Genomic DNA, 26,837 nt, shown 5'->3' on the forward strand with positions numbered 1-26,837 from the left:
GGAGACAGCCAGGCACTAGTGCTCATACTACTCAGGAAGCTAAGATCTGAGGACCACAGTTCAAAGGCAGCCCAGGAAATGTCCATGACACTTCATGACACTCTTATCTCCAGTTAACTGCAAAGAAAAGCTGAAGTGGAGCTGTGGCTCAAGTGGCACAGCAGTAGCCTTGAGCAAAAAAGCTCAGGGCCGGTGGCTCAGGCCTGTCATCCTAGCTACTTAGGAGGCTGAGATCTGAGGATCACGGTTCAAAGCCAGCCCGGGCAGGAAAGTCTGTGTAACTCTTATCGCCAATGAACCACTAGAAAACCACAAGTGGCACTGTGGTTCCAGCAGTAGAGCAGTCGCCTTGAGCTGAAGAGTGCAGGGACAGTGCCCAGAGTTCAAGCCCACAATTCAAGCTCCATGATCAACAATAAATAAATACAGCAAGCAAGCAAGCTCAGGGATAGCACCCAGGCCTTCAGTCCAGGCCTTGAGTTCAAACCCCAGGACCAGCACATATGCACAAAAAAGATCAAGAAAATTTGGTAGCTTCTTTGTACAACACCTTAATAATAACAATAAAATTAAATTTTAAAAAAAAATCAGGAGACAGCAGTAAACTTCAGAGTGTAGGATGGATGGCAAGAGATACCTAGGGAGAGGTTCGGGGCGCCAGAGCCCTATCTGGCTCTTGGTCAGGGTCACTTAGCAAAAATGTGTTAAGCTGTGAACAGAAGTTACGTGCTTTGTTGTATGTAACTACGTCTTTACATATCTACGAGAATACATCAATAAAAAAAACACTCAACTGTTTGCGAAGTGGACAAGACTCATGAGCAATTCAGAGCAAGAAACTCAAGTGGCCTAAAGCAATGAGAAAATACTTTCATTCCAGAGAAGCTGAGAAAAGTGAGGAGAGAAAGTGGGGTGTGGGGACTGAGGGCCCGAGGCCGGGGCGGGGGGGGGGGGTCACCAGGATGAGAGGCTCGTTCCCTGGCCCAAGGACATTTCTGGGAAGCCTTCTAAGGACCCCGCCTCCCAAGTGTCACCGTGCTAAAGATAGGACACAGCTCCAGATGTGTGTGTGCGAGGTGAGGTGCAACCTGCAAGGGACTTTAAGCGAGGGCAGCAGGAAGCTGTTACTATTTTAAAAGCAAGAAAAAAGCTGGATTCCGTATGTGCACACGCTGTCTCCCTGGGACACACCACGAGTGCAGTTGTGGTGTTCTCAGGGTACGGGGGGAGTAAGGGGCGGCCGCAGGGAACAGGCTAGACAGTATGAAAATACTTTAGGGACAGACGCTGGTGGCTCACGCCTATAATCCTAGCTACTCAGCAGGCTGAGGTCTCAAAGCCAGACTGTGGTTCAAAGCCAGTCAGAGAGGGGGGCTGGGAAGGTGACTCGGTGGTAGAGTGCTTGCCTTGCATGCATGAGGCCCTGGGTTCGATTCCTCAGCATCATATAAGCAGAAAAAACCACAAGTGGTGCTGTGGCTCAAGTGGTGGAGTGCTAGTCTTGAGCTGAAGAGCTGAGGGATAGCGCCCAGGCCCAGAGTTCAGGCCCTGACACACACACACACACATACCTCAGGCCCTGACACACACACACACACACACACACACACAGCCGAGGACATTCTAAGACACTCATCTCTAATTAACCAGCAAAAGGCCAGAGAGGGATCCATCACAGTCTCTGGGGCAATAACTGCTCGCCCTGGCCAGACACACTGCTTCCCTCGGTCCTCCACCAAGCACCTGTCTGGACTAAGACACCGAAGGCCAGTTAGCGAGCCTGCCTCATCCCTGAGCGCGGGGCTGTGCTCTGCTGTCCCCTCCCCCAACACACACAAGACCGGTCGGCCACCAGGTCAGAGGCCCGTGGGAGGAGGCGCTCGCGCTCACCTGGGCAGAGATGGCGTTCTTATGGGCCTTCCTGTAGATCAGCGCTGGGCAGATGAAGCAGATGAGGCTGCCCATCGTGGCCCCTGTGAGCCCCAGGATGGTCTCCACTAGAACACAACAGAGACCAGGGTCACGCCAGGGTGCCCTCCGCACTCACCCTGCAGAGCCTGCCCAAGGGCTGGAGAGAGGTGGGGCCCCGCCCTACCCACAGGGCTCCAAAGCCCCGACTAGATCTGTCAAACAGCAGATCTGTCAAACAGCAGACTGTGTCGAGGGGTTTTCTTTGACTGCTCATCTCTAGGGGCCAGACGCCAAAGATTTCCCACTGAAATCCAGTGTTGGCTCCACATGGCCTGGGCCACCTCTCCACTTCCTTCTGTTCCTTGCTCACCTGTCCTGAGCTGCGTAGAAGCTGGGGCTGGAGCGTGCAGTCATTGCCAGGAATCTGGGCCTAGGGCCTCTAGGGAGGGCCTGCAAACTACCCTGGGTCTGGTGACAAGCTGCACTGGTCTACACAGGGGACAGGTGTGTTTGGACAGTGGCGGTGCTGCTCGGGACCTTCCCAGTCCCCTCGGCGCTGTGTTGGCACCGCCAGCAGTGAGCAGCCCTGAGGCCATTCGGTTGACCATCAGGCCTGTGTCCCACCCATGCAAGTCCCTGCCCAGGCATTGGCTGCTAGGGCTTCCACCAGTGTCTGCCAGTCCATCAGGCTGCCAAGGTTATCCAGGCCTATCTCTATGGACTGGGAGTGTATGGACTTTCTTTAGGACGCCACGCAACACTGAAGTCTTCATTGAGTATCAAGCATAGGGCAGAAATACCCAGAACTCCTCTCCACAGAAACTCCAGGAATAGAGCAAAACAGGGGAAGAAGAGGCAGCAGGACCAGTCCAGGAGCAGCTGCCACCTTACCGTTGGGGATCATGATGCCACCGACCATGGTTCCGAACACCACCGAGAGTGTGAGCGCCTTAAACCGAAGAGGGGGCATGTAGCCACCCGCAGCGAAGGTGCCGTCCTTCTGCTACATGAGAGAAAAGAAAAGCAAACCGGTCCTGAAGCTACCCCGCTGCCGTCTCCCACTCCCTCTGGAGCCACACCATGCCGGGCTCCAGTGGGGCTGGGGAGTGACCTGCACAATCTGACGCGGCTGAGCATCTTCAATGGGAACTTGCAGAAAGCCAGGCGCTTTCCCTCCCAGGCGCAGGCCACAGGTCTCACAGCTTGTTTTGAAATGGTAGCTTCGAGTCCTTCTGTGTCACATACAGGGTGGACAATGGTGTATGACTCCGCAGGACACGTGTGCCCAATGACATGGCCTCTCCTAGCCTGCCTGTGCAGAGTGCGGGCAGAAGCCCTCCACGTGCTCGTGGGCACGGGCATGGGCACACAGCCTGTGTCACAGGTGTCAGCACACAGGGAGGAGGGCGTGACCTAGCATAACCCAAAGCCCCCGGCCTCGCACAGCCACACACAGGGACAAAGGACTCTCAACACGGGGTGGGGCTGCGGCCACAGACGGCACCTGCCCCGAGCCCAGGTTATCCATTTCAGACCCTGGCTCTGCCAGGGCCAGAGTCGGAGCTGTGTGCCTCCGTTTCCCCTAACAACAGAAGTATCCCAACAAGTCGTGGTGAGGACCACAAACTGACCCATGTGACCGGACCATCACTGGCCAGGACACCCACACCTTCCAGAGCTAGGAGTTCTAAGCAGCCACTTTTCCGAGTAGGCGTTCCTGGGGTGGCCTGAGGCAGCGGCAGTGCGGTTCGGCCCCAGTGTGCGCACACTCAGCGTACAGCTGGGCCTGTGTTCAGTCCCCATCTCTAAAAACGAACTGCCCTTCCATTAAGAGTCTTCACGTCAATTGAAGCTTGCTTGTTTTTAGCTAGGGAAGGCGCCACCTATCATCTCCTGGGAAAACACAGAGCGAGCGACCTGTCAGAAGACAAAGGACCATACCTGCTGCTCAAAAAGGAGTGTGTTTAGGGCCTGTCTGCAGGGCAGGATCATCATGGGGAAGCCCACGGCCACCGACATCACGAAGCCCACTCGGATCATCTCCGTCACCAGGTTGGAGGGGAAATGGATCAGCACGTTGCCCGCCGTGGCCTCTGTGAAGCTGACGTAACCAAAAAACCCCACCTGTTGGAAAAGAAACAGCAACGTAGCCAGCTCAACCTGCATGGTGCTTGGGGAATGGGGACGAGCCCCAGAAGGGCTGGCGAGCCCCTTCTCAAGGAAGCTGGCCCTCAGTGGTGTTCAAGGATCACACAAAGTCCTAAGCCAAGCTGGGCACCAGTGGCTCAGGCCTGTCATCCTAGCTACTCAGGAGGCTGAGATGTGAGGAGCACGGTTCAAAGCCAGTCTGGGCAGGAAAGTCTGTGAGACTCTTATCTCCATTAAAAACCACTAGAAAACCAGAAGTGGCGCTATGGCTCAAGCAGTAGAGAGCTCGCCTGAAGCTGAAGAGCTGAGGGACAGCGCCTAGGCCCAGAGTTCAAGCCCCATGACCGACCAAAAAAAAAAAAAGTCCTAAGCCAGCTCAGGTTTTAAAAAGAGGAAGAAAAAGGTTGCAGGACTCCATCTCTACCAACAGCTGCAGCCCATGCTACACAGGAAGCCCAGCTGAGCCTGGTGGCATATCCTGTCACCCAGAAACTCAGGGAAGCACCAAATTAAGAGGATTAAATCCAGACCAGACATCTATAAAGCAAGACAGTCTTGAAAATAACACCAAAGGGGGCTGGGAAGGTGGCTCAGCGGTAGAGTACTTGCCTTGAATACATAAGGCCTTGGGTTTGATTCCTCACCATGTAAGCAGAAAAAGCCGAAGTGGCGCTGTGGCTCAAGTGGTAGAGCGCTAGCCTTGAGCTGAAGAGCTGAGGGATAGCGCCCAAGCCCAGAGTTCAGCCCCCATGACCGGACCCAAAAAAACAAAAAACAAGAAGAGATAGGTACTGGTGGCTAATGCTAGTAATCCTAGCTACTCAGGAGGCTTAGATCTGAGGGTCATGATTCAAATCTAGACTGGGCAGGAAATCCATCAGATTCTGATCTCCAATTAACCACCAGAAAACCAGAAGTGGCACTGTGGGTCCAAGTGGCAGAGCACTGGTCTTGAGGCTAAGAGCTCAGGGACAGCACCCAGTCCTAGAGTTCAGGCCCCACGATCGACAAAAAAAAAAAAAAAGATTGAGGGGGAAAAAAAAAAAGGCTGGAGAGATGACTCAAGTGGGAAAAAGAAGTTAGAAGCAAATGCAGAGACCCCGAGTTCAATCCTCAATCCCCAACTAGATAAATATTTTAAAAATAAAAAATAGAAGAAGCAACAGAGCCTGGAAGAAAACCGACTGAAATGTTAACTGTTTGTGGACTGAAATGGGAAGGTGCCCGGCTCCCTGAGGAGGGTGTGCGCAGGACAGGCCTACTTCTGCACGGAGTGGTGAGCAGCAGGCCTCGAGGAAAGGCAAGCAGCACTGCAGGCGGAGTAACGGGGAACAGCCCGGCTACCGAGGTGTCCAGGTGCTTCAGATCAGGACAGGCCTACAGCTGAAGTGGCCAGCAGGCCTGGCCTGGGCCCTTGGCTGGGGCGGAGCCTCTCTGGTCTGGGTCACAGGCACATCACGTGATATGAGGCCTCCGGACACCAGGGTGAGAAGTGACTTGTAACCTGACAACCAGACTGCAAGCGCCGCAGGAGGGCTCAAGTGTGAGTCGTTGGTACTGGAGAGGAAAGGGTGCGGAAGGGCTCCTACCATGATGTAGAAGGTGGTAACCACGTTGAGGGAGGAAGCAAATATGGAACTCATGGTCTTTACTGATGGCTCGTCCAGGCTGTCATAGGTGGGCAGGACCTGGCTGTGTAGAGACAAGCAATTCACAAAGAAGGCTCTGGAGAGCCTCGCTTCCCCCACGCACCGCTCCAAGGCCTCTTCCCCAGTCCCGCTGACCAGCCTCCGGCACTTCTTCCACGCATGACTCCCAGAGCCACGGCCACACTTCGGGGCACTACAAATGGCAGCAGTGCCAGAGGACCCCAGCGAGCCACGTGGACATTCTACAAAGGCCACGTGTGCCACAGAAGTGGGAGAATGGGAGTGTGGGGGCGTGGCTCCGAGAAGGGAAGCAGCGGTGTTTACAGGGAGCACCGCTGTCAAGCGGAAAGTTAAACAAACACCAGCCTGGCTGGCTGCAGCACTGCGGTCCTCAGCACAGGCAGCGGTGGGCAGACAAGGAGACAGCCCAGGCACGGGTCCCAACTTTCAGCCTCTCGCCTGTGTGATGAGAATACTGGCTTCTGTCCCAGGCCCAGAGCCAGAGCTGCAGTGCTGCGGGCGGCCAGGAGCGGCCGGAGCCACAGCTGAGCAGCAGTGTGACAGGCTTGCATGGGCATTTGGAGGATGGTACATCTCAGGATACAGGCAACAGGCCCAACTGAGGGACGCAGGCAGGACCTGGGCAACTCTGAGGGGCGGGGGACCAAAACATAAGTGGGGGGGGGGGCAGTGAGAAAGGGAAGAGAAAGCGTGTGGGGCAGCCCGGCCAAGGACACAGGCTGAAGACGCTGGCTAGAGAGGGAAAGAATGCAGCAGCCTCCGAGCCTGCCCCAGATTGCTGTGGCCTTCTAAGCCAGGCTCAAGAGCAAAGGACCACAGGCCAGTGCTCAGGGGGAGGGGAAGCCTTAAGACACAGGCAAGCCGGGCGCTGGTGGCTCACGCCTGCCATCCCAGCTACTCAGGAGGCTGAGACCTGAAGATCGAGGTTCAAAGCCAGCCCAGGCAGGAAAGTTCCTGAGACTCTTATCTCCAATAAACCACTAGAAAACCGGAAGTGGCATTGTGGCTCAAGCAGTAAAACACTCGCCTTGAGCTGAAGAACACACGGACGGCACCCAAGCCCAGAGTTCAAACCCCACAACCGACAAAAAAAAAACCACAGGAAAGCAGTCCAGGCGCCAGTGGAACCTATCTCAAGAATGCCTTTGAAATGAAAACAAAACCCAGAGAGGGCACCCTCCCTTGACCCCAGGGCAACAGAAGCAGGGGGAAGGCCGGGCCAGGGGAAGCTGAGGTCACAGTCCTCACCAAGGATACCTGCAGCCCAACGGGCAGCCACAGGGACAGGCTGGGGCCACCCTCCCACACAGCTCCAGCCACACAGGGAAAAACCCAAGGGACATTCACCCTGAGCCCCCGCCCAGTGCTCTGGCTAGCGTGGAGTCTACACCAGGGAGAGGCCAGCACGCAGCCCAGGGCTCCAGCACGCACCACCAGAGCCGCTGCCCAGGGGGAGGCGAGGGTGGCTAGGTCAGGGACCCCTTCCACCTCTACGGCTGGACGAGGGGGGAAGTCTCCAGGTGGACCCTGCCCCCGCTGGGCTTCCTGTGCCCAGCGCTACCGAAGCCATTGCTCTCAACCCAGGAGACAACAGTTGTGCACTGCTCAGGACTCAGGTAACACAGTCATCAGAAGGGCCAGGGAGCAGCAGCAACACCACACCCGTTGTGAAGTGGGGGACTGGCTGCCACCCCAACATGGCCAGGCTCCCTGGGACAGGAGGGACATGGGCGAGTCTGAGGCCCCCCCAAGCCCTCCCAGGAAGAGGAGAAAGCCTGCACTTATGTGAGCTGTGTGTCCCACCCTCCTGGAACCCATAATCTGCCCTAAGAATCAAACCCACAGCTGTTCGTCTGGATGCTACGTGGCCACCACCACAGCAGCCCAACTGCAGGCTGGTCTTGAAAAGCAAACACACAAGCAAAAGGACAGCCGGTGACTAGGCGCACAGAGCGAGAATGCCATTTCTGTCACCGATGATAATGGGGACATTAAACAGCAAGGCTGGAGCACGTCTGTGGAAACGGAGCTGCCAAGAGAGACGGTAAGTGGGAAATGACGATTTGGATCTCGCATGTGGGTGTAAACATAGCAGTGTGAGCAAATTTTATCTGTCACATTAGTTTACAATTGGCACAATACATACCCACCGACACTAGGGGGAGGGGCCCCCACTGTGCCAGCCCCCAGGCCGATGGTCTTTTCCTGTCGGCGCCCGATTTACGCCTCTCTTTTCAGCTGGATACCATTCCCATGTGGGTACGAATCGGTTGCACTTGTCACGCTTGCTGGAGAAGGTGCTGCCGTGGGGGGAGGCTGGCCTGCGTCACGCCCTCCCTCCCTCCCCCTCCCCCCCCAGCTCCTGAGTGCAGGCCGGCCGGCTGGCCTGCCCATGTGCACACAGCCCGCCAAGGAGGCCCTGCCCTTGCACACACAGCCCGCCAAGGAGGCCCTGTAATCGCCTCCTAAGTGTTCTCAGAACACCTCGGTTCTGGCAGAATGCTCGGGACTGCGCTCCATCAGATGGCTGGGCGGCTGGCGCACCCCGCCGCCAGCTCTTCTCCTGGGACCTGGCAGCCCAGTGCGCTGTCAGCAAGTCCCAGCAACAGCTCCCCTCCCAGCTAACACAACACCCACCCTCCGCGGGGAGGGGACAGGCCACACTGGGACAGGACAGCACTCAACAGCAGCCAATAACGAGATTAAAAAACCAAGGGCGTTGGGCTGGGAAGGTGGCTCAGTGGTAGAGCGCTTGCCTTGCATGCCTGAGGCCCTGGGTTCCATTCCTCAGCACCACATAAGCAAAAAGAAAAAAGCCGGAAGCGGTGCTGTGGCTCAAGTGGTAGAGCGCTAGCCTTGAGCTGAGGGACAGTGCCCAGGCCCAGAGTTCAGGCCCCACGACCGGACCCTAAAAAAAAAAAAAACACCCAAGGGCGCCCCGCCCACTCCCCTCCAACCCCCCCCCCCCCCCCCGCCCTGGCGCAGTGATACTCACGACTGGCAGGCGAAGGACATGCCAAAGATGGGGATGCAGCGGAAGACGCCCTCCCAGCGGACGTAGCTCACCCGCTGCAGCCACTGCCCGCTGAAGAGGCCGTGCTTGAAGGAGGACAGCACAATCTGCACCCCGGAGAGGGAGGGCACACATCAGGGGGCAGCCAGACCTGGCCTCACTGCCACGCACAGCAGGAGAGAGGCAGGAGCTGGAGCATGGCTCCTGCGGGCTTGGTCCCCTGGAGAGGCTAAGGGACCACGCCTGTCCACAGGCTGACTGGGCACCGCCAAGAGGGGCACGGAGCTACAGGGGGTTTCCGGGGCAGAGGCTGCTTAGCACAGACCAAAGTACTGTGTCTGGACCCAGTGTCTGTCCCAAGTCACAAGGAGTCCCCTCAACGCGGACAGGTCCTTCCTTCCATGGCCCTGGCCCAGGCCAGGTACAGACATCTTCCAGCCCAGCATCACCGGGCTGGTCCTCAGGAGGCTGAGCACACTGAAGAACTGCAGTCCAAGATGCCCCTACAAACCCCGGGGCCTGCCATCATTCCCAAGGGCAGAGACCTGACAACTCAGAGGCAGAGCAGGGAGGACTGTGGAAGGCCTCCCTGTTTCAGGGTCAATTCACACTTCATCTTCCCACCTAACCTACCTTAAGCCCTCACATACAAAAACAGCGTGCCACCACGCGACACAACACTGACCCTGCTCCTGTCCATACACCACGTGACAGGTCTTCACAACACAGGTAGATCTACATCCGTGTGTCCAAAACCTGGAGGAATCTAACCCAGCCTTGGAGCCCCTCCCAGCTGCAGCCTGTGTCTCCTGCTGTCTGCCTGCACCTGTCCCCTGGTACCCTGGTCAGCCAGGGGCCACGTGGGCTTCACAGCACATTCTAGTGAGTCTAACACACTTCCCAGGCTTGGAGCCACTCTCCCATCATCCTCAAAAGGTGAGTGGCAGTAAAGGAGACCTGGACACAGACCTCCCGGGGCCCTGGGAAGGACTGAGCATGAGCAGCACCTTCTCTGGGGCGTGTGGTGCTCACCACAAACATGAAGACGGTGTAGAAGATGAGGGCCATGGCGCTGAAGGACTGGATGGAGGACACCATGTTCCTCTGCAGGCTGAGAGGGAGCACGATGCATAGAGACACCGCGAAGAGAAGGAACACACGGAACGTGCCCGTCACCTGCAAGGGAACCGGCGGGGTGCTAGTGGAGTGCAGTCCTCAGCCGGCCCACCGGCCAGGGCCACCTTTCCAGTGCTGCTTGCTGCAGAGCAGGCCAGGAGCTCCCCCGAGTCCCCAGAGGCGGGGCACTGGGCAGCCAGGCGTAAGGATGGCAGCCCGCGCAGAAAGCTCCTCACAGCCACCATGCCTGTGGCTCACTGCTGAGCGAGAAGACCAGCACGGGGCTGGGAAGGTGGCTCATGTCTCGCACGCATGAGGCCCTGGGTTCGATTCCTCAGCACCACATAAGCAGAAAAAGCTGGAAGTGGCACTGTGGCGCAAGTGGTAGGGCTCTAGCCTTGAGCTGAAGAGCTGAGGGACAGCGCCCAGGCCGAGCTCAAGCCCCACGACCGACTTAAAAAAAAAAGATCAGTGCCCCCCTTCACATAAGGAAGGAATGCAGAGGGAGCATGTGCTGCCACAGGCACCCACCCCCCAAAGTGGGTAACAGGAGCAAGAGGAAAATCAAGGCACTTCTCCATGCGACTGAACTGACTGCCCTTCAGGAATCTTAAAATTCTCATCCAGAAAAGTCATCACACAACCCCCGGCTGGCACTTGGAGTCGTGGAGCACGCAAAGGCCTGGCAATACCTAACACCTAACTTGGCTACAGCCAGCACACCCGACCTCCTGGTTCCTTGTTCAGAGCCAGGCATGGCTGGAGGGGTAAGAGCTGAGCCAAACCTTTGGGAAATACTCCTCTGTGCTCTCTCCCAGCCCTAACCATTTGTGCCAACCTCCTACTTCCCGGCACGGAGGCCTCACGCAGGGGAAAACCCTCCACGACACCTGACTGGGGGTGAGGAGAGACAAGCTGTGCGCGGCTGACCCGCCGTGTGGAAACCATCGCCAGGCAGTGGCAGCCGGCACTGTGTCTCCTTCACGTCCAGGAGACCATGGGTGAGAAACTGGTGCAGGCAGGCTGGTGTCTGTGCACAGGGCTGAACAAAAGCCCTGCGGAGCCCACGGTGAAGCACAGGAGATGGAAGTGCATGGGAAGAAAACGTCTGCAACTCGGGCTAAGGCCATGCTCACAGGACAACACACTGGAATGTTCTCTGGCAATGTGCAAGTCTGGCACATTCGGTCATGAAGAGGACTAGCCCCTTTCTTCTCAGCTAGCCTTTGTAAACTGAAATCCTTTTCTACCTGTGGTAAACAAATATGCAGAACCCTTCACAGAAGATGCTTCAATTCCCGGTGCCCACCCCACCCCCCACCCCCAGACAGCCCCTGGCTAAAGTTCTGCTCTCTGGAGGGGAGAGCAAGAGGGGTGTATGGGGCTCAGTTCACAGGAGGGCCCCGGAGGGCAGGGAACAGAGCCCAGCGCCCCCGGAGCAGTGCACTCACACCCACATGGCAGCATGAAGATGGAGCCCAGAGAGGCTGCCCTGGCCAGCAGCCGTGCACGCTGGCCACACAAGGGCCTGGCCACTCCTGCCCTCTCATGGGTAGCACTGGCCAGGCGAGAGCTCTGGGCTGCACCGTGGGGTAAGTTTTCCTCATTCCTCTTATCCCCTCAGACTGGCACTCTACCAGACCCTGCAGCCTTTCCTAGCACTGTCTGAGCCAGGCCCTCAACTCCAGGAAAAGGACCAGAGTGGACAGCCCCTCCAGACCTCATGCACTGGACTCAGCTGCCTCCACAGGGAAGCACAACATGCACTGAAACAAACGAGGATGGAGATCGTGCCCTACCTGACATCCAAACAGCCGCGCGAAGAAGCCGGACCCCAGGTCACCGATCACAACGTAGAAGGTGATGCAGGTCCCCAGCATTAGCCCAATCATGCTGTAACAGAAAAGCGGGAGTTCAAAACGGGCCAAGGAACGTGCTGTCTGCTCATCACTGAAGTTGTGCTCTTTTGCAGGATCCGGATCCGGCCCCCTCCCCCAGAGCTGCCTGAGGCTGGTGAAGGGAAGATGCTGCTTCAAAGGCTCACTCACAGGACTCCTGTGCTCCGGCCACCCCCTCACTGGGGTAATACTGAACCACAGTGCACTTGCTCTGTGTGGTGGTGGGTTTTCCTCTCTACGGGAGGTTTAGAAAGGTCTTTCAGGTGCATCACAAATGCACAGTGATGGGAAATGGCGCTGTAGCTCAAGCAGTAGGGCGCTGGCCTTGAGCTGAAGAGCTGAGGGATAGCACCCAGGCCCAGAGTTCAAGCCCCACGACCGACCAAAAAAAAAAACAAAAAACAAAAAAAAAAAAAACAAAATACAAATGCACAGTGATGGGCTGGGAAGGTGGCTCAGTGGTAGAGTGCTTGCCTTGCATGCCTGAGGCCCTGGGTTCGATTCCTCAGCACCACATAAGCAGAAAAAAAAGCCGGAAGTGGCACTGTGGTTCAAGTGGTAGAGCGCTAGCCTTGAGCTGAAGAGCTGAGGGACAGAGTTCAGGCCCCACGACCGGACCCATAAAAAACAAAAAACAAATGCACAGTGATGTCAGACAAGTTAAAAGAATAATCAACCACTTCCAAAAAAAAAGCTTTTTTCAAGTTTACAATTCCTTAATTTAGAGCCTAAAAGTGCAGTTTTCCAGCCATTTCTTCATGCCATAAAATTTTGCCCCAAAGGGGGAATATCTGATGTTTTCAGTTTAATGCCACCTTCATGCAGCAGTGCTGAAGGGGACAGCCTAGCGCATAGCACTGTGTTCCCCAAGTTTTTCCTTTTTATATAAATCTTAGTGAGACTGAAGAAGGTTTTCAGCCTTGGTAAGAATCATTTTGAGTCAGCACTGGTGGCCCCGCCTGTCATCCTAGTCACTCAGGAGGCTGTGATCTGAGGATCGCAGTTCAAAGCCAGCCCTGGCAGGAAAGTTCCTAAGACTCATCTCCAATAAACTACCCAGAAAAAGCCAGAAGTGGTGCTGTGGCTCAAGTAGTAGAGTGCTAGCCTTAAGCAAAGGAGCTCGAGACAGAGCCCAGGCCTGAGTTCAAGCCCCAGAACCAGCAAAAAATGATACAACAAATTGGACTTCCAACTATTCAGTAAGTAACTCTTCAGAAACATCTTAGAAGTTATAAGCCAACCCATGTGTGTGTCCCAACAGGCTCATTTCTCCACAGCTGCAGGAAGATTAGAACCAGCAAGGCCTTGTGGCTTACCTGGTCTCCACCAGCATCTTCCCAGCTTTTCCGTAGGCATGGAAGGCTGGCACAAAGAAAAGAGAACGTGTGTTACATCAGAAAAAAAACTGCTAAGTAAAATGATGAGAGACAATTTGACCAAAAAAAAAAAAAAGGTGTGTGGTATGCTCACATGAGAGGTTCTTCTCCATTCTATTCCCAAGCTTTTTCCCTTGCAGTGCAAAGGGGGTGGGACCCAGGGCCCTGCACATGCTAGGCAAGAGCTTTATAACTGAGCTGTACCCCCAGAACCCCAAGCTTTCTTCAGACCTACCGACCACAAATAAAACCTATGGAACAAGAACAAAGCAAGGGAGACACAAAGTCGGATTTTTCACCAAGTCCCTTCAAAGTGGCATTTTCCCACACGACCTTGGTAGCGACCTTGGTGCAGGGAAGCGGTGCCACCTGGGGTGGGGATAGGGCCAGGCACAGAGGCTGGCCAGCCAGGCCCTGCTCCCAAGACCCAACCTCCACAACCTGCTCCCCAGGCCGGCTGAGGAGGGCTTCACCGTCACCCTCTGGTTGTGATCTGTGGAAGAAAGCAGAATCCTGACACTTTGAGGTGAGAAGCAGCAAGAACTCAGGCTTGGCAGCGCCCAAGGTGGCCAGCTGGAGAGTCCGGCCCCTGAGCGGCCTGCATCCTCCTAGGAAGGAAGACTGTCTTTCCTTTCCCACTCCAGGACTGTTTCTAGCAGATGAGAAGTCAAATGCTGATTTGGCAAGGTCTCTCCCAGGACCTTAACAGTGATCAGGTCACCTCCCCGCCAGCCAGCTGGCAGAGAGCTGGGGAGGAAGGCCTAGGCCGAGCAAGCAGGCAGGGTGCACGTGACAGGATAGCTTCACAATTGTCAGTGGCCCGTGCTTCCTGCCCCACGTTTCCGCCCTCCTATGAATGAAACACACACACCCCTTACTACTCAACTCAGGAAGAGACACACTAGGGGCGGGCACCAGCCCCCGCTCAGCCTGAAAGCAGAGACTTCGCCGGCCTCCAGGGGTCACCCTGGCCCTTCTGGGACTTGGCTCACAGTCAAGAGGCCTGGCACCCCCAGCTGCATCTAACAAGGCAGACACAACCCACATCCCTAACAGCATCCCAAATGTAAGCTGGAAATTTCCAGAGGATGGCTGCCCAAGTCCCCCTGAGCCCCAGCCAGCTCACTCAGGCACAACACAAGAATCCCAGACCCACACGAGGCGGTCCGAGGCACCAACTCGCATTCCTCCTTACTCTCCAAGAGAAACGTGAGAGCCCATAGCATACTCCCGACGCTGCAGGACGCCCCAGAAAGCTCCAGAGCATGCTTGCATCCCCAACACAGGAAAATGGAGGCTATCAGCAAGCCTCTCCTCTAGAAGTTCACCCTAACTGGCAGCGGTGGCATGCACAGGCCCGCCCTGCGGCTTCCCTGCCCCTCTTCTCTCCTACTGGGCCACCTACACCCCTGAGCACTCAGCGTGAGGCGCCTGCTCTTCCCGCGTCCTAGGCCAGGCTTGTGCGCACTCCATTCAGGACAGGACAAGGGGGAGAGTTGGCCCCGGTGCCAGCTGTCTGCTTACTCAAGTTGTCCTCCCTAGACCTTGAGAAACGGGCCAGCTTCTCCCCAGGACCACAGACTGCCAGCAGAGCTGGTTCCCACGCCAACACCACCAAGCAGAAAGAGGGGCTGGTGTTCAGGCTGGTGGGAGGCACCTCTGAAGCAAGGACGGCCAGCCAGAGACCTCAACCCGGCCCTGGGAAGCCTGAGGGATGATGGCACCAGGTCTGCATGGCACAGAGCCAGCAGCACAGGACAGGCGCGTGACAAGTGTCTACGGAAAAAGAACTGGGTGCCTAAATGCTCAGTTGTACAGCCTTATATACAGCCATGGAGCAGAGGAACTGATCACAGGGCCCAAGGACACAAGAACGAAGTCCAGGCTGCCTGGTCCCGGGGGGCACATCCCAGCCCGGGGGGGGGGGGGGGGAGTAGGGGGGGCAGGAAGCACACTCACTCACCAGGGGGCGGGGCCCACGTGACACAGTCTAGCCATACTCAGAAAACACAGACACGTGGTCCCTGCTGTCCGGATGTCCCCCAGAGTAGGGCAAGGCAGGACCCAGGGCTCAGAGGGTTTCACAGAGCTGACTCTGACTTGTCTGCGTATCTTCTAAACTGAAATGAGGTTTAGAGAAGGCCACATGGTGTGCGACAGGCTGGGCGAGGACGCAGGACGGGAGATGTTTATAAAAACCACACAGCAATCCTGACAGGGAAAGCAAACAAAGCAGATACATTCACAAACCCACCAACAAAACCCTACACTGGCGGCGCTCCTTCCCCAGGCTTGGCGGGGAGGGCCCCGGCCTGCCACAGTGCCAGGCCGAGTCTCAGCAGTAGCAGACGTCAGTCCTCCCCAGGGCACGCAGCAACAGGCAGCTTGGAGACAGACACACGTCCACCTCAAGAATCCTGCATCTTCTTCTGAGGTCTCAGGTCTAATGAGGCCATCTGCTCATGACCTAGCCAGAGATGCGCTAGCACATCTGCTGCCGGAAGCCATCCATGGGCCCGGCAGTGGGGGCCCACGTCCAGGCTCCCCTCCTGGGCTACGGCATACGTGTTGGGGGCAGGAAAGGCTGTCTTGGCGAGTGCCTATGTCTGCCACAGGAGAGGGCTCCACTCCCCCACAAGAATGAGGCCAGGAGACACTGCTCTAGGCAGCCGACAGCCCACACAGCACCAAGCAGCTCTCCATCTCTGTTTTTTGGTTTGTTTGTTTGTTTTTGTCGGTGTGGGTCTTGGACTCTGGGCCTAGGCGCTGTCCCTGCACTCTTCAGCTCAAGGCGAGTGCTCTACCACTTGAGCCATGGCACCACTTCAGATTTTCTGGTTTATTGGAGATAAAGAGTCTCACAGACTTCCCTACTGGGGCTGGCTCTGTACCATGATCCTCAGATCTCAGCCTCCTGAGTAGCTGGGATGACAGGCGTGAGCCAGGGCGCCTGGCAGCTCTCCACCTCTGACTACAACGTGAAGCAAGCACTGAGTGCAGGGGTCTGGGGAGCTCCATGCAGAGGCAAAGCCTGAGACCGCCGGAGTGAGGGGTCTTTTCTGCTCCAGCAGTCACCTGTTCTGTTCCGACTGGAGCCCCAGGGGTGCCCACCCAGGGGTGTCCATCAGCCATTTCCTCTCAGACTTTCACATCCAGTCAAACTGGATGTGACTAGTCAAACTGGTTTGACGAGACTTTCGAAGAATCACTAGGCAGCGGATCATCAGAAGCATGGCTCCCACATCTTCATACAGATACAATGCGCACTGGAGCTGCGGCCCCAGCCACAAAACCAGATGAAGACCTCAGTGGGAAGGGACCACCCCAGGCCGAGCTCTGCAGCACTCATCTCCCGGGTTCTAGTGGGGCACACTTCACCCCAAGCAGAAGAGGTTGTCTCCGTGTGGGTCAAGTTTTGCTGGTAAGACTCATTTCCTCAGGTGACAACAATGGAAGACAGAGCACCACTGTTCTCCGGGGGAAAGAAGGCACCTCCAGATTCTGAGGCCAGAAACAAACGCAGGGTCTGGGTGCCGGTGCCTAGCAAACGGAGGGAACAGCAGCGGCAGAGGCAAGGCTTGCTCTGAGGGGGCCAGGGTGCACCTGCAGACGGGCGGAGGGAGACTCGCGCCCACGCCTTCCACAGCACTGCTCCTCCACAGCACGTTCTGACACTGCTCTCTACTCCTCAGCGTTTCCTCTCCCACAACGCCACATCCCATGTTCTCTAGCCCCTGGCTCCTCCCCCAACGCTGAGAGTTAGGAGCCAGAGCCAGGCTGGCCCCTCCTGGGAGCCCCCAGCACGGGCCACACGCTCCACACGCGCGCCACGCTGGACAGTCGGGAGATGAAGAGGAAGGGATTCTCATCATACTTCCCGCAAGACCACACCCCAAGAACAGAAAAGTAGCATTTCAATGCCACTCCAAACACCCCATAGCAAGGCTCAGAGTTGACTGTAGGAGGCAGAAAAACAAACCTCACACCCCAGCCTGAGAACAGACAAGAAAGCAAAGCAAAGATTCCAAACTGAAATGAAGACAGACAGCCTTCACACTGTCCAGCTGAAGTCACATTCAAAGAAAAAAGTAACAAGATGAAGGGGATGAGATTGCAGCCCCGAGTTTTGGAGGGAAGAACACGCTCTTGGAAAGGTGAACTACCAGTCTTAAGCTAGGCCTAGGACAATTTCTTCCATGAACTTCCAGATGCGCGGAGCTCTGCGTGATTCCAGGAAAGGGGGCACCTGCGGCCTAGAGGAGGCTGTTGGACGCCATAGGGAACTACATGTACACCTGCTGGAAGGGGCAAGAGACCATCAGAGAGAAGGAAGCGTGCGCCTTTGTTCCTTCTCTCTCACTTCAATTCTGAAGCAACGCTTTTCTGTTCAAATTGCAACTAAAGAAGTTTGTCAGCCAGGCACCAGTGGCTCACACTTACAATCCTAGCTACTCAGGAGGCTGAGATCTGAGAATTGCGGTTCTAAGCCAGCCTGGGCAGGAAAGTCCATGAGACTCTTATCGCCAATAAACCACCAGAAAACCGGAAGTGTTCTATGGCTCAAGTGGTAGAGCGTTCACCTTGAGCTGAAGAGCTCAGGGACAGCACCTAAGGCCAGAGTTCAACCCCCAGGACTGACCAAAAAAAAAGAAAGAAAGAAAATGTGTTGAGCCAGAGCCCATGGCTCATGCCTATAATCCTAGCTACTTAAGAGGCTGAGATCTAAGGATCATGATTCAAAGCCAGCCCGGGCAGGAAAGCCTGTGAGACTATTATCTCCAATTAACTACCAGAAAATTGGAAGTAGCGTTGTGGCTCTTGTGAGAGAGCTTGCCTTGAGCTGAAGAGCTCAGGGAGAGTGCCCAAGACCAGAGTACAAGACCCGTCACTGACAAAAAAGAAATTTCTTGAAGAATAAAGTAGAAAAAAAAAAAAACTAGAGAAATAAGGCCATAACATGCCCCCAACCCCACCCCCTCAAAGTTATATCTCCATATTTTTTTCTTTCTTTTTTTTTGCCAGTCCTAGGGCCTGAACTCAGGGCCTGGGGCACTGTCCCTGAGCTTCTTTTTGGTTTGTTGGTTGGTTGTGGGGCCTGAACTCAGGGCCTGGGCACTGTCCCTCAGCTCTTCAGCTCAAACTCTACCGCTTGAGCCACAGTGCCACTTCCAGCTTTTTCTGCTTATGTGGTGCTGAGGAGTCGAACCCAGGGCCTCATGCATGCAAGGCAAGCGCTCTACCACTGAGCCACCTTCCCAGCCCCTATCTCCACATTTCTTAGGAAGGCACTGACCACCTGAGCCTGTGCTCACCCAGGCCGGCGTAGGTCCTCCGCTTGCTCAGGCTGGCCGACTTCACCAGGAACATGCAGGACTGGTGTGTCATCCAGGAGCAGAAGACCAGGAGCAGGACGCCCAGGACCATGCCACACTGGAGGTGGAGAGAAAGCAACACTTACAACCCCAGACACCACCACACCACCCCACACCTCCACTGCACACATAGTCTCCATCAGGCACCTGGGGCTGACACAGGCCCTCTGTGCCCCAAAGGGGTATCACATGTGCCTCGTCCATGACAGGGACCTCTGGTAGGCAACCCCGTGCTGAGATAGAGCCCTCCCCGGGACTGGGCCAACACTGCCTGCGGATCTGGAAGAGGGTAACCTCCTGTCCACGCCACAGCTAGTTTCTCCAGCTCTCTGCACACACACACCCAACACACCCTGCCTAGATCATGCCCACGTGTGGTAAACACTGTCTCAAAGGAAAAGATTAGAAATGACAAGTGTGCCCACCTGCCTCTCTCCCACCTCTCTCCACTCCCCTCCTGTCTCTCTGAACTCAAGACTGCCCTTTCCCATTCAGCTTGCTTCTCATGGCTGGCTGAGCCATACCTCCAATCTGGCATTTTACTGGTTAATTGGAGATGGAATCTCATAGACGTGTTTCTACTTAAGCTGGCTTCAAACCTCAATCCTCCAGATCTCAGCCTCCTGAATAGCTAGGATTACAGGCTTCAGCCAGCAGTGCCTAGCATGTGTACATTCTTTTTTTTGTCGGTCATGGGACTTGAACTCTGGGCCTGGGCGCTGTCCCTCAGCTCTTCAGCTCAAGGCGAGCGCTCTACCACTTGAGCTACAGCGCCACTTCTGGTTTTCTGGTGGTTTATTGGAGATAGGAGTCTCACGGTCTCTCCTTCCCCGGGCTGGCTTTGAACCGGGATCCTCAGACCTCAGCCTCCTGAGTAGCTAGGATTACAGGCGTGAGCCACCAGCACCCGGCTATGTGTACATTCTTGTAAGTTAACTGGACATATACCATGTGTCCCTGCGATTACACTCCTAGACATTTACTCATGAGAAATGAACACTTGGTAAGCATGTTTACAGCAAGGTCTAGCCACAATCCCCAAACTGGCAAGCAACTTCAGTGGCTTCAACAGGTGACTGGACAAATTGCAAAGGAATGTTACCAGTAGTAAAAAGAGAATGGCTGACAGGCCGGAGCTTGGGTGTGCCTCAGATGCACCTCAGAGGGCAAGACACTGCAGCAAATGCCACCCACAGCACTCTGAGGAAAGGCAAATCCTGGGGCCTGGGGGTGAGGGAAGTGGTCAACAACAGAGGGAGGAGACATGACTTTTTAGGAGCTAGAACTTGACCATGAAGGCCACCCTACTGTACATACACATCAAAATCTAGGGAATGTCATATAAACTATGCTTCACTAATTCTGAAGTTTAAAACATTAGCCTCATGGCACTGGGGGGGGGGGGGGGGGGAGTAATGGCCAGGGGGGCCACATGAACTCCCTATACACAATTGCAATTGGTCATAAATCCAAAGCTGTTAGTACATAAGTAAGGCCCATTAATTTAAAAGCCAAACTTTGGCCAGGCACTGGTGGCTCATGCCTGTCATCCTAGCTCTCAGGAGGCTAGGATCTGAGGATCACAGTTCAAAGCCAGCCTGGGCAGGAAAGCCCATGAGACTTTCTTTTTTTTTTCTTTTTGTTGGTTGTGGGGGCTGAACTCTGGGTCTAGGCACATTTCCTCAGTTCTTTAGCTCAAGGCTAGTGCTCTACCACTTGAGCCAGAGCACCACTTCCAGACTTTTTTTTTTTTTTTTTTTGCTTATGTGGTGCTGAGGAATCGAACCCAGGGCCTCATGCATGTTAGGCAAGCACTCTACCACTGAGCCAACTTCCCAGCTCCCGTGAGACTCTTATCTCCAATAAACTACCAGAAAACCGAAAGTGGCACTGTGGTTCAAGTGGAAGAGCGCTGGCCTTGAGCTAAAGAGCTGAATGACAGCACCCAGGCCCAGAGTTCAAGTCCCACGACAACCAAAAAAAGAAAACAAGCAAACAAAACTATAAAGGCTGGGGCTGGGAAGGTGGCTCAGTGGTAGAGTGCTTGCTTTGCATGCATGAGGCCCTGGGTTCAATTCCTCAGCACCACATAAGCAAAAAAAAAAAGCTGGAAGTGGCACTGTGGCTCAAGTGGTAGAGTGCTAGCCTTGAGCTGAAGAGCTGAGGGACAGAGCCCAGGCCCAGAGTTCAGGCTCCACGACCAGACCAAAAAAAAAAAAACTATGAAGGCGAAGGCTGAGTGCTGGTGGCTCACACCTGTAATCCTAGCTACTCAGGAGGCTGAGATCTAAGGATCAAAGTTCAAAGCCAACCCTGGTAGGAAAGCCTGTAAGACTCATCTCCAATTATCAAATATCACCACAAAATCTGGAAGTGGCACTCTGATTCAAATGGTAGAGTACTAGCCTTGAGCGAAAGAGCTCAGGGACAGTGCCCAGCCCTGAGTTGAAGCCCACAACCAAAAATAAATAAATAATTTTTTTTTTAAATAAGATCAGCAGGGGCTGGGAAGTTGGCTCAATGGTAGAGCGCTTGCCTTGCATGCCTGAGGCCCTTGGGTTCGATTCCTCAGCACCACATAAGCAAAAAGAAAAAAGCCGGAAGTGGTGCTGTGGCTCAAGTGGTGGAGTGCTAGCCTTGAGCTGAAGAGCTGAGGGACAGCGCCCAGGCCCAGAGTTCAGGCCCCACGACCAGACCCAAAAATAAAATAAAATAAAATAAGATCAGCAAACTCTCATAAGAATACCTAAGAGATGGGATGAGATGCTCAGTGCTGTAGCAAACGTGGAACACAGGGGCCTCAGACACCTGTGGGGGGATCTCAGGCGGGCATGTCGCTCGCATCTTCCAGAGCTGAGCACACCTAACCCTGGAGCCCAGCACAGGGAGCAGACCCAACAGAAATGCTGCCACCTGCCAACAGCTGCTCAGCTGTGCCACAGCTCTCATCCCAACCTCCAAACAGGAGACGCCACAGCCGCCCCAACTGCACAACACACACTGTGGTATATCTACAGGATGGAATGCTAGCCAGATACCGAATTGTTATTATATGTGCCCCTCCTCCAGCACCAGAGGCTGGCATCGGGCGCTATGCCGGGCAGGAGTGACCGTCCCCAGTGCAGAACAAGTTGCATACAATCATTCACTCTGTGAAAAATTCATCACGAGTACCTGAATGTTCATCTTCAACTAAAAAAACAACATGAAACTTCTTTTAAAGTGAAAGAATTACTGAAACCAATAAACAATATTAAGTCACAAGGACATGGCTGCCAAGCACTGAACATACACAGCCCCAAATAGCTTGTTGACCTCAGACTGTTTCAACTCCAGGGGAGATAGTCCCGGTACGGCGTGGTTCCTGTCCTGCCTGCAGTTGGGGCTTCCCTCTAGTCCTGAAGCTCTTCCCTCTGTCTGAAGCCTCTTTACATGCTCTGCTCTAATGCCCACCACACAGCAGGTGTTCCAAAGCTGGGGCCAGGGCAATTGCCTGAGCCCCAAAATGTGTGACACTTTGCAGACATAAATCAAAGACAAGGACGGCAGTATAGATTTGCAGGTGTGGGACCAGCCAACACCTGACATCCCAGGACGCAGGTCTGCTGCTAGACTAGTTGCCATGGGCAGTCACACAGAGACATTCCATAAACACCTAGAGGTGGCTGGCATGAGGCTGGGATTCACAACACAGATGTCATCACAGGGACTCTAGTGACATCTAGCTGTCTTCCCGCCTACATTCACCAATCATTCATTTTCGAAATTTCCCAGCTCCAGGGCTGAGGGCCCGGCTCAACATGGCTCAAGTGGTGAAATGCCTGCCTAGCAATCAGCCCCAAGTGAAAACTCCACCACCACAAACAAAGTCCCAGATCAAAACAACTTTTTAAAAATCCTCCCAAAGGGACTGGGAAGGTGGCTCAGTGGTAGAGAGTGCTTGCCTAGCATGCAGGAGGCTCTGGGTTCCATTCCTCAGTTCCACATACACAGAAAAGGCTGGAGTGGCATTATGGCTCAAGTAATAGAATGCTAGCTTTGAGCAAAAGAAGCTCCCGGACAAGCCCAGGCCCTGATCAAGCCCCAGGACAGGCCAAAAAATAATTTTTTTTTCCCCAAAATGCTAAATATGAAAAATGCAAAGTAGATGTCAAGTTCGACTCTAAACTACCAGCAACCCATTTTCACTTCCAAACTGTCTTCTCGTTTCCGTGTTGACCTCTCGGGTGTCTCTGGAGCCACTGCCCCTCCCCCGCAGGCGGCGGCCCGGCGAGGCTCCCAGCAGCCTCCCCGCTGGTTGGGGGGCGCGCGAGCCACGTCGACGAGGCCTTCAATGCTGACGTATACCAAACTTCCCCGACGGGAACACGCAAGGTCCAGAGCCGTCGGACTGCCGCTGCGGGGAGCTCGGCCTGGACGCTCCTCGGTCTCCGTGTGACCGGGAGGGGGGGGGGCGGCGAGGGGCGCACGCGCACGCGCGGACACTCGCCTCTCGGATTCCCCGTGCGTTCGCTGCGCGGTCCGCACCGTTTCCAACCCTGCCAGACTTGCCCGAGGCCTGCAGGTGCCACCGCGCGGGCGCCGTGGCTCCGTGGAGCGGCGGGTGTGCGGGCGCGGGGGCCGCCTTCCCCCGACACGGGCCCCGGCTCCGGCCGCCCCGGCCCCGGCCCCGGCTCAGCCCCGGCCCCGGCCCCGGCCCCGGCTCAGCCCCGGCCCCGGCCCCCGCCGCCCCGGCCCCGGCCCCGGCCCCGGCTCAGCCCCGGCCCCGGCTCAGCCCCGGCCCCCGCCGCCCCGGCCCCGGCTCAGCCCCGGCCCCGGCTCAGCCCCGGCCCCGGCTCAGCCCCGGCCCCCGCCGCCCCGGCTCAGCCCCGGCCCCGGCCCCGGCCCCGGCCGCCCCGGCCCCGGCCCCCGCCGCCCCGGCCCCGGCCCCGGCCCCCGCCGCCCCGGCCCCGGCTCAGCCCCGGCCCCGGCCCCCGCCGCCCCGGCCCCGGCTCAGCCCCGGCCCCGGCCCCCGCCGCCCCGGCCCCGGCCCCGGCCCCCGCCGCCCCGGCCCCGGCTCAGCCCCGGCCCCGGCCCCCGCCGCCCCGGCCCCGGCTCAGCCCCGGCCCCGGCCCCCGCCGCCCCGGCCCCGGCCCCGGCCCCCGCCGCCCCGGCCCCGGCTCAGCCCCGGCCCCGGCCCCGGCTCAGCCCCGGCCCCGGCTCAGCCCCGGCCCCGGCCCCGCCGCTCGGACGCACCTGCTTGAAGCAGAAGGGCATGGTGAGCACGCTGACGCCCACGATGCTGTTCACCACGTTGGTGACCAGCCCCCAGTTGGAGGCGGCGGCCGCCGTCATTCTGAGCGTCCGGGGCCGTGGCGGCGCGGACAGAGGCCTGGCGGAGGGGGCCGGGGCCGGGCGGCGGGCGAGGTCAGGGCTCAGGCTCCGCCGGGCCCCGACGCCGCCTCGCCGGCATCGTCCCTCTCTGCTCCCGCGCCCGCCTCCGAGCGTCCGGGACCGACCAGGAACCGCCAGAAGCAACGCTAGCAGCTGCTCGGCTCCACAGCGCCGCCTCGAGCGCGCGAACTTCCTCCTTCCGCGAGCTCCCCCCGGAAGTGACGATGAGGGGGCGGGGCGAGGCGGAACACGAGCCAATGAGAGGCGGGACCCCACCCCCCAACGTCCAGGCGGAAGCCGCCTGGGCCTGACCCAAGTGAGGCGTCGCGCCTCCAACCAATGAGTGGCGAGTGTGGGAGGGGGGCGGGGCCTGATCGGGGGCGGGGCCGACGCGGCCTTGGGGCCGGGCCGGGCGGAGGCGGGGCCTGGGCGGGGCCTGGGCGGGGCAGGGCCGTTGCCGGGGCGGGGTTCGAGACCAGGCTGGATCCTGCCAGCTAGCCATAGGCGAGCCTGGAACCCAGCGCTGCCGGGGCTGGTTTTGTTCCTCTGCGGGGTTCTGTCTGGGAGGGCTGCCCCGCGAGACACTCGTCCTTCGAGGGCCCGAGAGACGGGGTGCAGTCGGCTTGGAGGGTGCCTTTTCAGCCTTCAGTCCGGGGCGCGGGCTTTGGTGTCTGGGCTTTGGTGTCTGGGCTTAGAAACCCTGGCAAGGGAAGTGGCGCTGTGGCTCAAGTGGTAGAGCGCTCGCCTTGAGCTGAAGAGCTGAGGGACAGTGCCCAGGCCCAGAGTTCAGGCCCCACGACCAACCAAAAAAAAAAAAAAGAGAGATAAGTCTTTGCCGGGCGCTGGTGGCTCAGGCCTGTCATCCTAGCTACTCAGGAAGCTGAGATCTGAGGATCGCGGTTCAAAGCCAGCCCGGGCAGGAGAGACCGTGAGACTCTTATCTCCAATAAACCACCAGAAAACCCGAAGTGGCGCTGTAGCTCAAGTGGTAGAGTGCTCGCCTTGAGCTGAAGAGCTGAGGGACAGTGCCCAGGCCCAGAGTTCAAGCCCCACGACCGACAAAAAAAAAAAAAGAAACCCTGGCAAGAAGGGACCTGGGTCACTGGACGAGGCATGCTCCCACCTCAGTCCATCTGGGTCAGGCTGCGATTGCCTGGTCCAGTCAGAGGCCACCATGCCATGCTGCATTGGGCTACAGCATTTTTGCATCGTAGACCTTCATGTGAAGGGAAAATACTAATGGAATTATACTCCACAGAGTCTTCCGTAGCTTTCTCACTGAAGACTGCAAGATTCACAGTCATCCTGTGTGTCTGCTGTCGTCCATTCTTGCTGCTCTGTGCCATTCCTTTGTTCAAACAGCCTAGAATATATTCCCAGTCTCCTGCCTGGGGCACCAGAGTTGTTCCCAGCTATTTGCCGTTCTAACATGAACACTGTTGTACTTGTCTCCTTGCTGTCTGTTAAGTGTTTCTCCAGGGTAAATATCTAGAAGTGGAATAGCAGACTGAAGCACCTGCATACCTATGACTTTATTAATATTGCCAAGTTGTTTTTCAAAAGTCCCTGCAAAAATTCTTGGTTTACATCAGAGGTTGGCAAAACAAGAGTTAAATGGAGGCTGGGAATGTAGCTCAGTGACAGAGCACTTACCTGGTATGTATGTGGCCCTATCCCTGGTACAAAAAACAAAAACAAGCCGGGCGCTGGTGGCTCACGCCTGTAATCCTAGCTACTAAGGAGGCTGAGATCTGAGGATCGCGGTTCAAAGCCAGCCCGGGCAGGAAAGACCGTGAGACTCCTATCTCCAATAAACCACCAGAAAACCGGAAGTGGCGCTGTAGCTCAAGTGGTAGAGCGCTCGGCTTGAGCTGAAGAGCTGAGGGACAGTGCCCAGGCCCAGAGTTCAAGCCCCATGACCGACAAAAAAAAAAAAAAAAAACAAAAACAAAAAAACAAAACTTGTGGGGCACTGGTGGCTCATGCCTGTCATCCTAGCTATTCAAGAGGCTTAGATCTGAGGATCGAGGTTCAAAGCCAACCCAAGCAGGAAAAGTCTGTGAGACTCTTATCTCCAATAAACCACCAGAAAACTGCAAGTGGTGCTGTGGCTCAAGTGGTAGAGTGCTCACCTAGACCTGAAGAGCTAAGGGACAGCACCCAGGGCCAGAGTTCAAGCATCAAGACAGATAAAAAAAAAATAATTTAAAAAAAACTTATTGAATTAATGACTTTAGGAATTTTTTTCCTTTAAATATTTTCTGCTTCTCAGTCCTTATAGTCTCTGATCACAACTATTTAGTCTGCCATTGTAACTCAGGAGCAACCATGGACAATAATATATAGACAAGGTGCTGGGAAGGTGGCTCAGTGGTAGAGTGCTTGTCTTGCATGCTTGAGGCCCTGGGTTCGATTCCCCAGCACCACATAAGCAAAAAGAAAAAAGCCGGAAGTGGCGCTGTGGCTCAGGTGGTAGAGCACTAGCCTTGAGCTGAAGAGCTGAGGGACAGCGCTCAGGCCCAGAGTTCAGGCCCACTACTGGACCCCCCCAAAAAAATAATAATAATAATAATAATATAGACAAGTGTGCATGTCTGTGTTCCAATAAAACTTTATTTACAAAAACAGCAACTGGCCCAATTTGGCCCAAGCACTAGAGATCATGGACTTCTCATTCTATGCTGTCCCCAACACTTAGCATCACCAATCTGGAGAATAAAGTGAAATCTCACTGTGCCTCTAATTTCTTCTCCCTAATTGCCAATGTGGTTAATTATCTCTTTGTATTTTCATTGTCTGTTTGTATTCCTTTTGTGAAATGCATGTTGAGTTTTGCCCATTTTTCTATTTAGCTATTTGTTTTTAGGAATTTTCTGTTTTATTTTGTTTACAGTACTGGTGATTGAAAACCCAGGACCTCCACCTCTTGCATAATAAACAAGCCCTTCTACTTAAGAAGC

General features: G+C 55.9%; 1 protein-coding gene across 2 annotated transcripts in view; it reads right to left on the reverse strand.

Moving 5' to 3' along the window:
- The window catches only part of Slc38a10 (solute carrier family 38 member 10), a 44,270-nt gene extending 20,205 nt beyond the window's left edge, over positions 1 to 24,065 (reverse strand). For both annotated transcript variants that reach the window (XM_042669968.1, XM_042669967.1), the window contains exons 1-10: positions 23,740 to 24,065; positions 18,445 to 18,562; positions 13,073 to 13,118; positions 11,658 to 11,751; positions 9,775 to 9,918; positions 8,725 to 8,849; positions 5,649 to 5,751; positions 3,853 to 4,035; positions 2,803 to 2,914; positions 1,891 to 1,997 (exon numbers count right to left, since the gene is read on the reverse strand). In XM_042669968.1, the coding sequence (XP_042525902.1) occupies positions 1,891 to 1,997; positions 2,803 to 2,914; positions 3,853 to 4,035; positions 5,649 to 5,751; positions 8,725 to 8,849; positions 9,775 to 9,918; positions 11,658 to 11,751; positions 13,073 to 13,118; positions 18,445 to 18,562; positions 23,740 to 23,838 (1,131 nt within the window). In that variant the 5' untranslated portion in view covers positions 23,839 to 24,065. The remainder of the gene's footprint in view (positions 1 to 1,890; positions 1,998 to 2,802; positions 2,915 to 3,852; positions 4,036 to 5,648; positions 5,752 to 8,724; positions 8,850 to 9,774; positions 9,919 to 11,657; positions 11,752 to 13,072; positions 13,119 to 18,444; positions 18,563 to 23,739) is intronic.
- Positions 24,066 to 26,837: the final 2,772 nt, after the last annotated feature.

This window comes from Dipodomys spectabilis, unplaced genomic scaffold (assembly GCF_019054845.1).
Source record: "Dipodomys spectabilis isolate Male_0828 unplaced genomic scaffold, ASM1905484v1 ptg000512l, whole genome shotgun sequence".
Lineage (NCBI taxonomy): Eukaryota > Metazoa > Chordata > Mammalia > Rodentia > Heteromyidae > Dipodomys > Dipodomys spectabilis.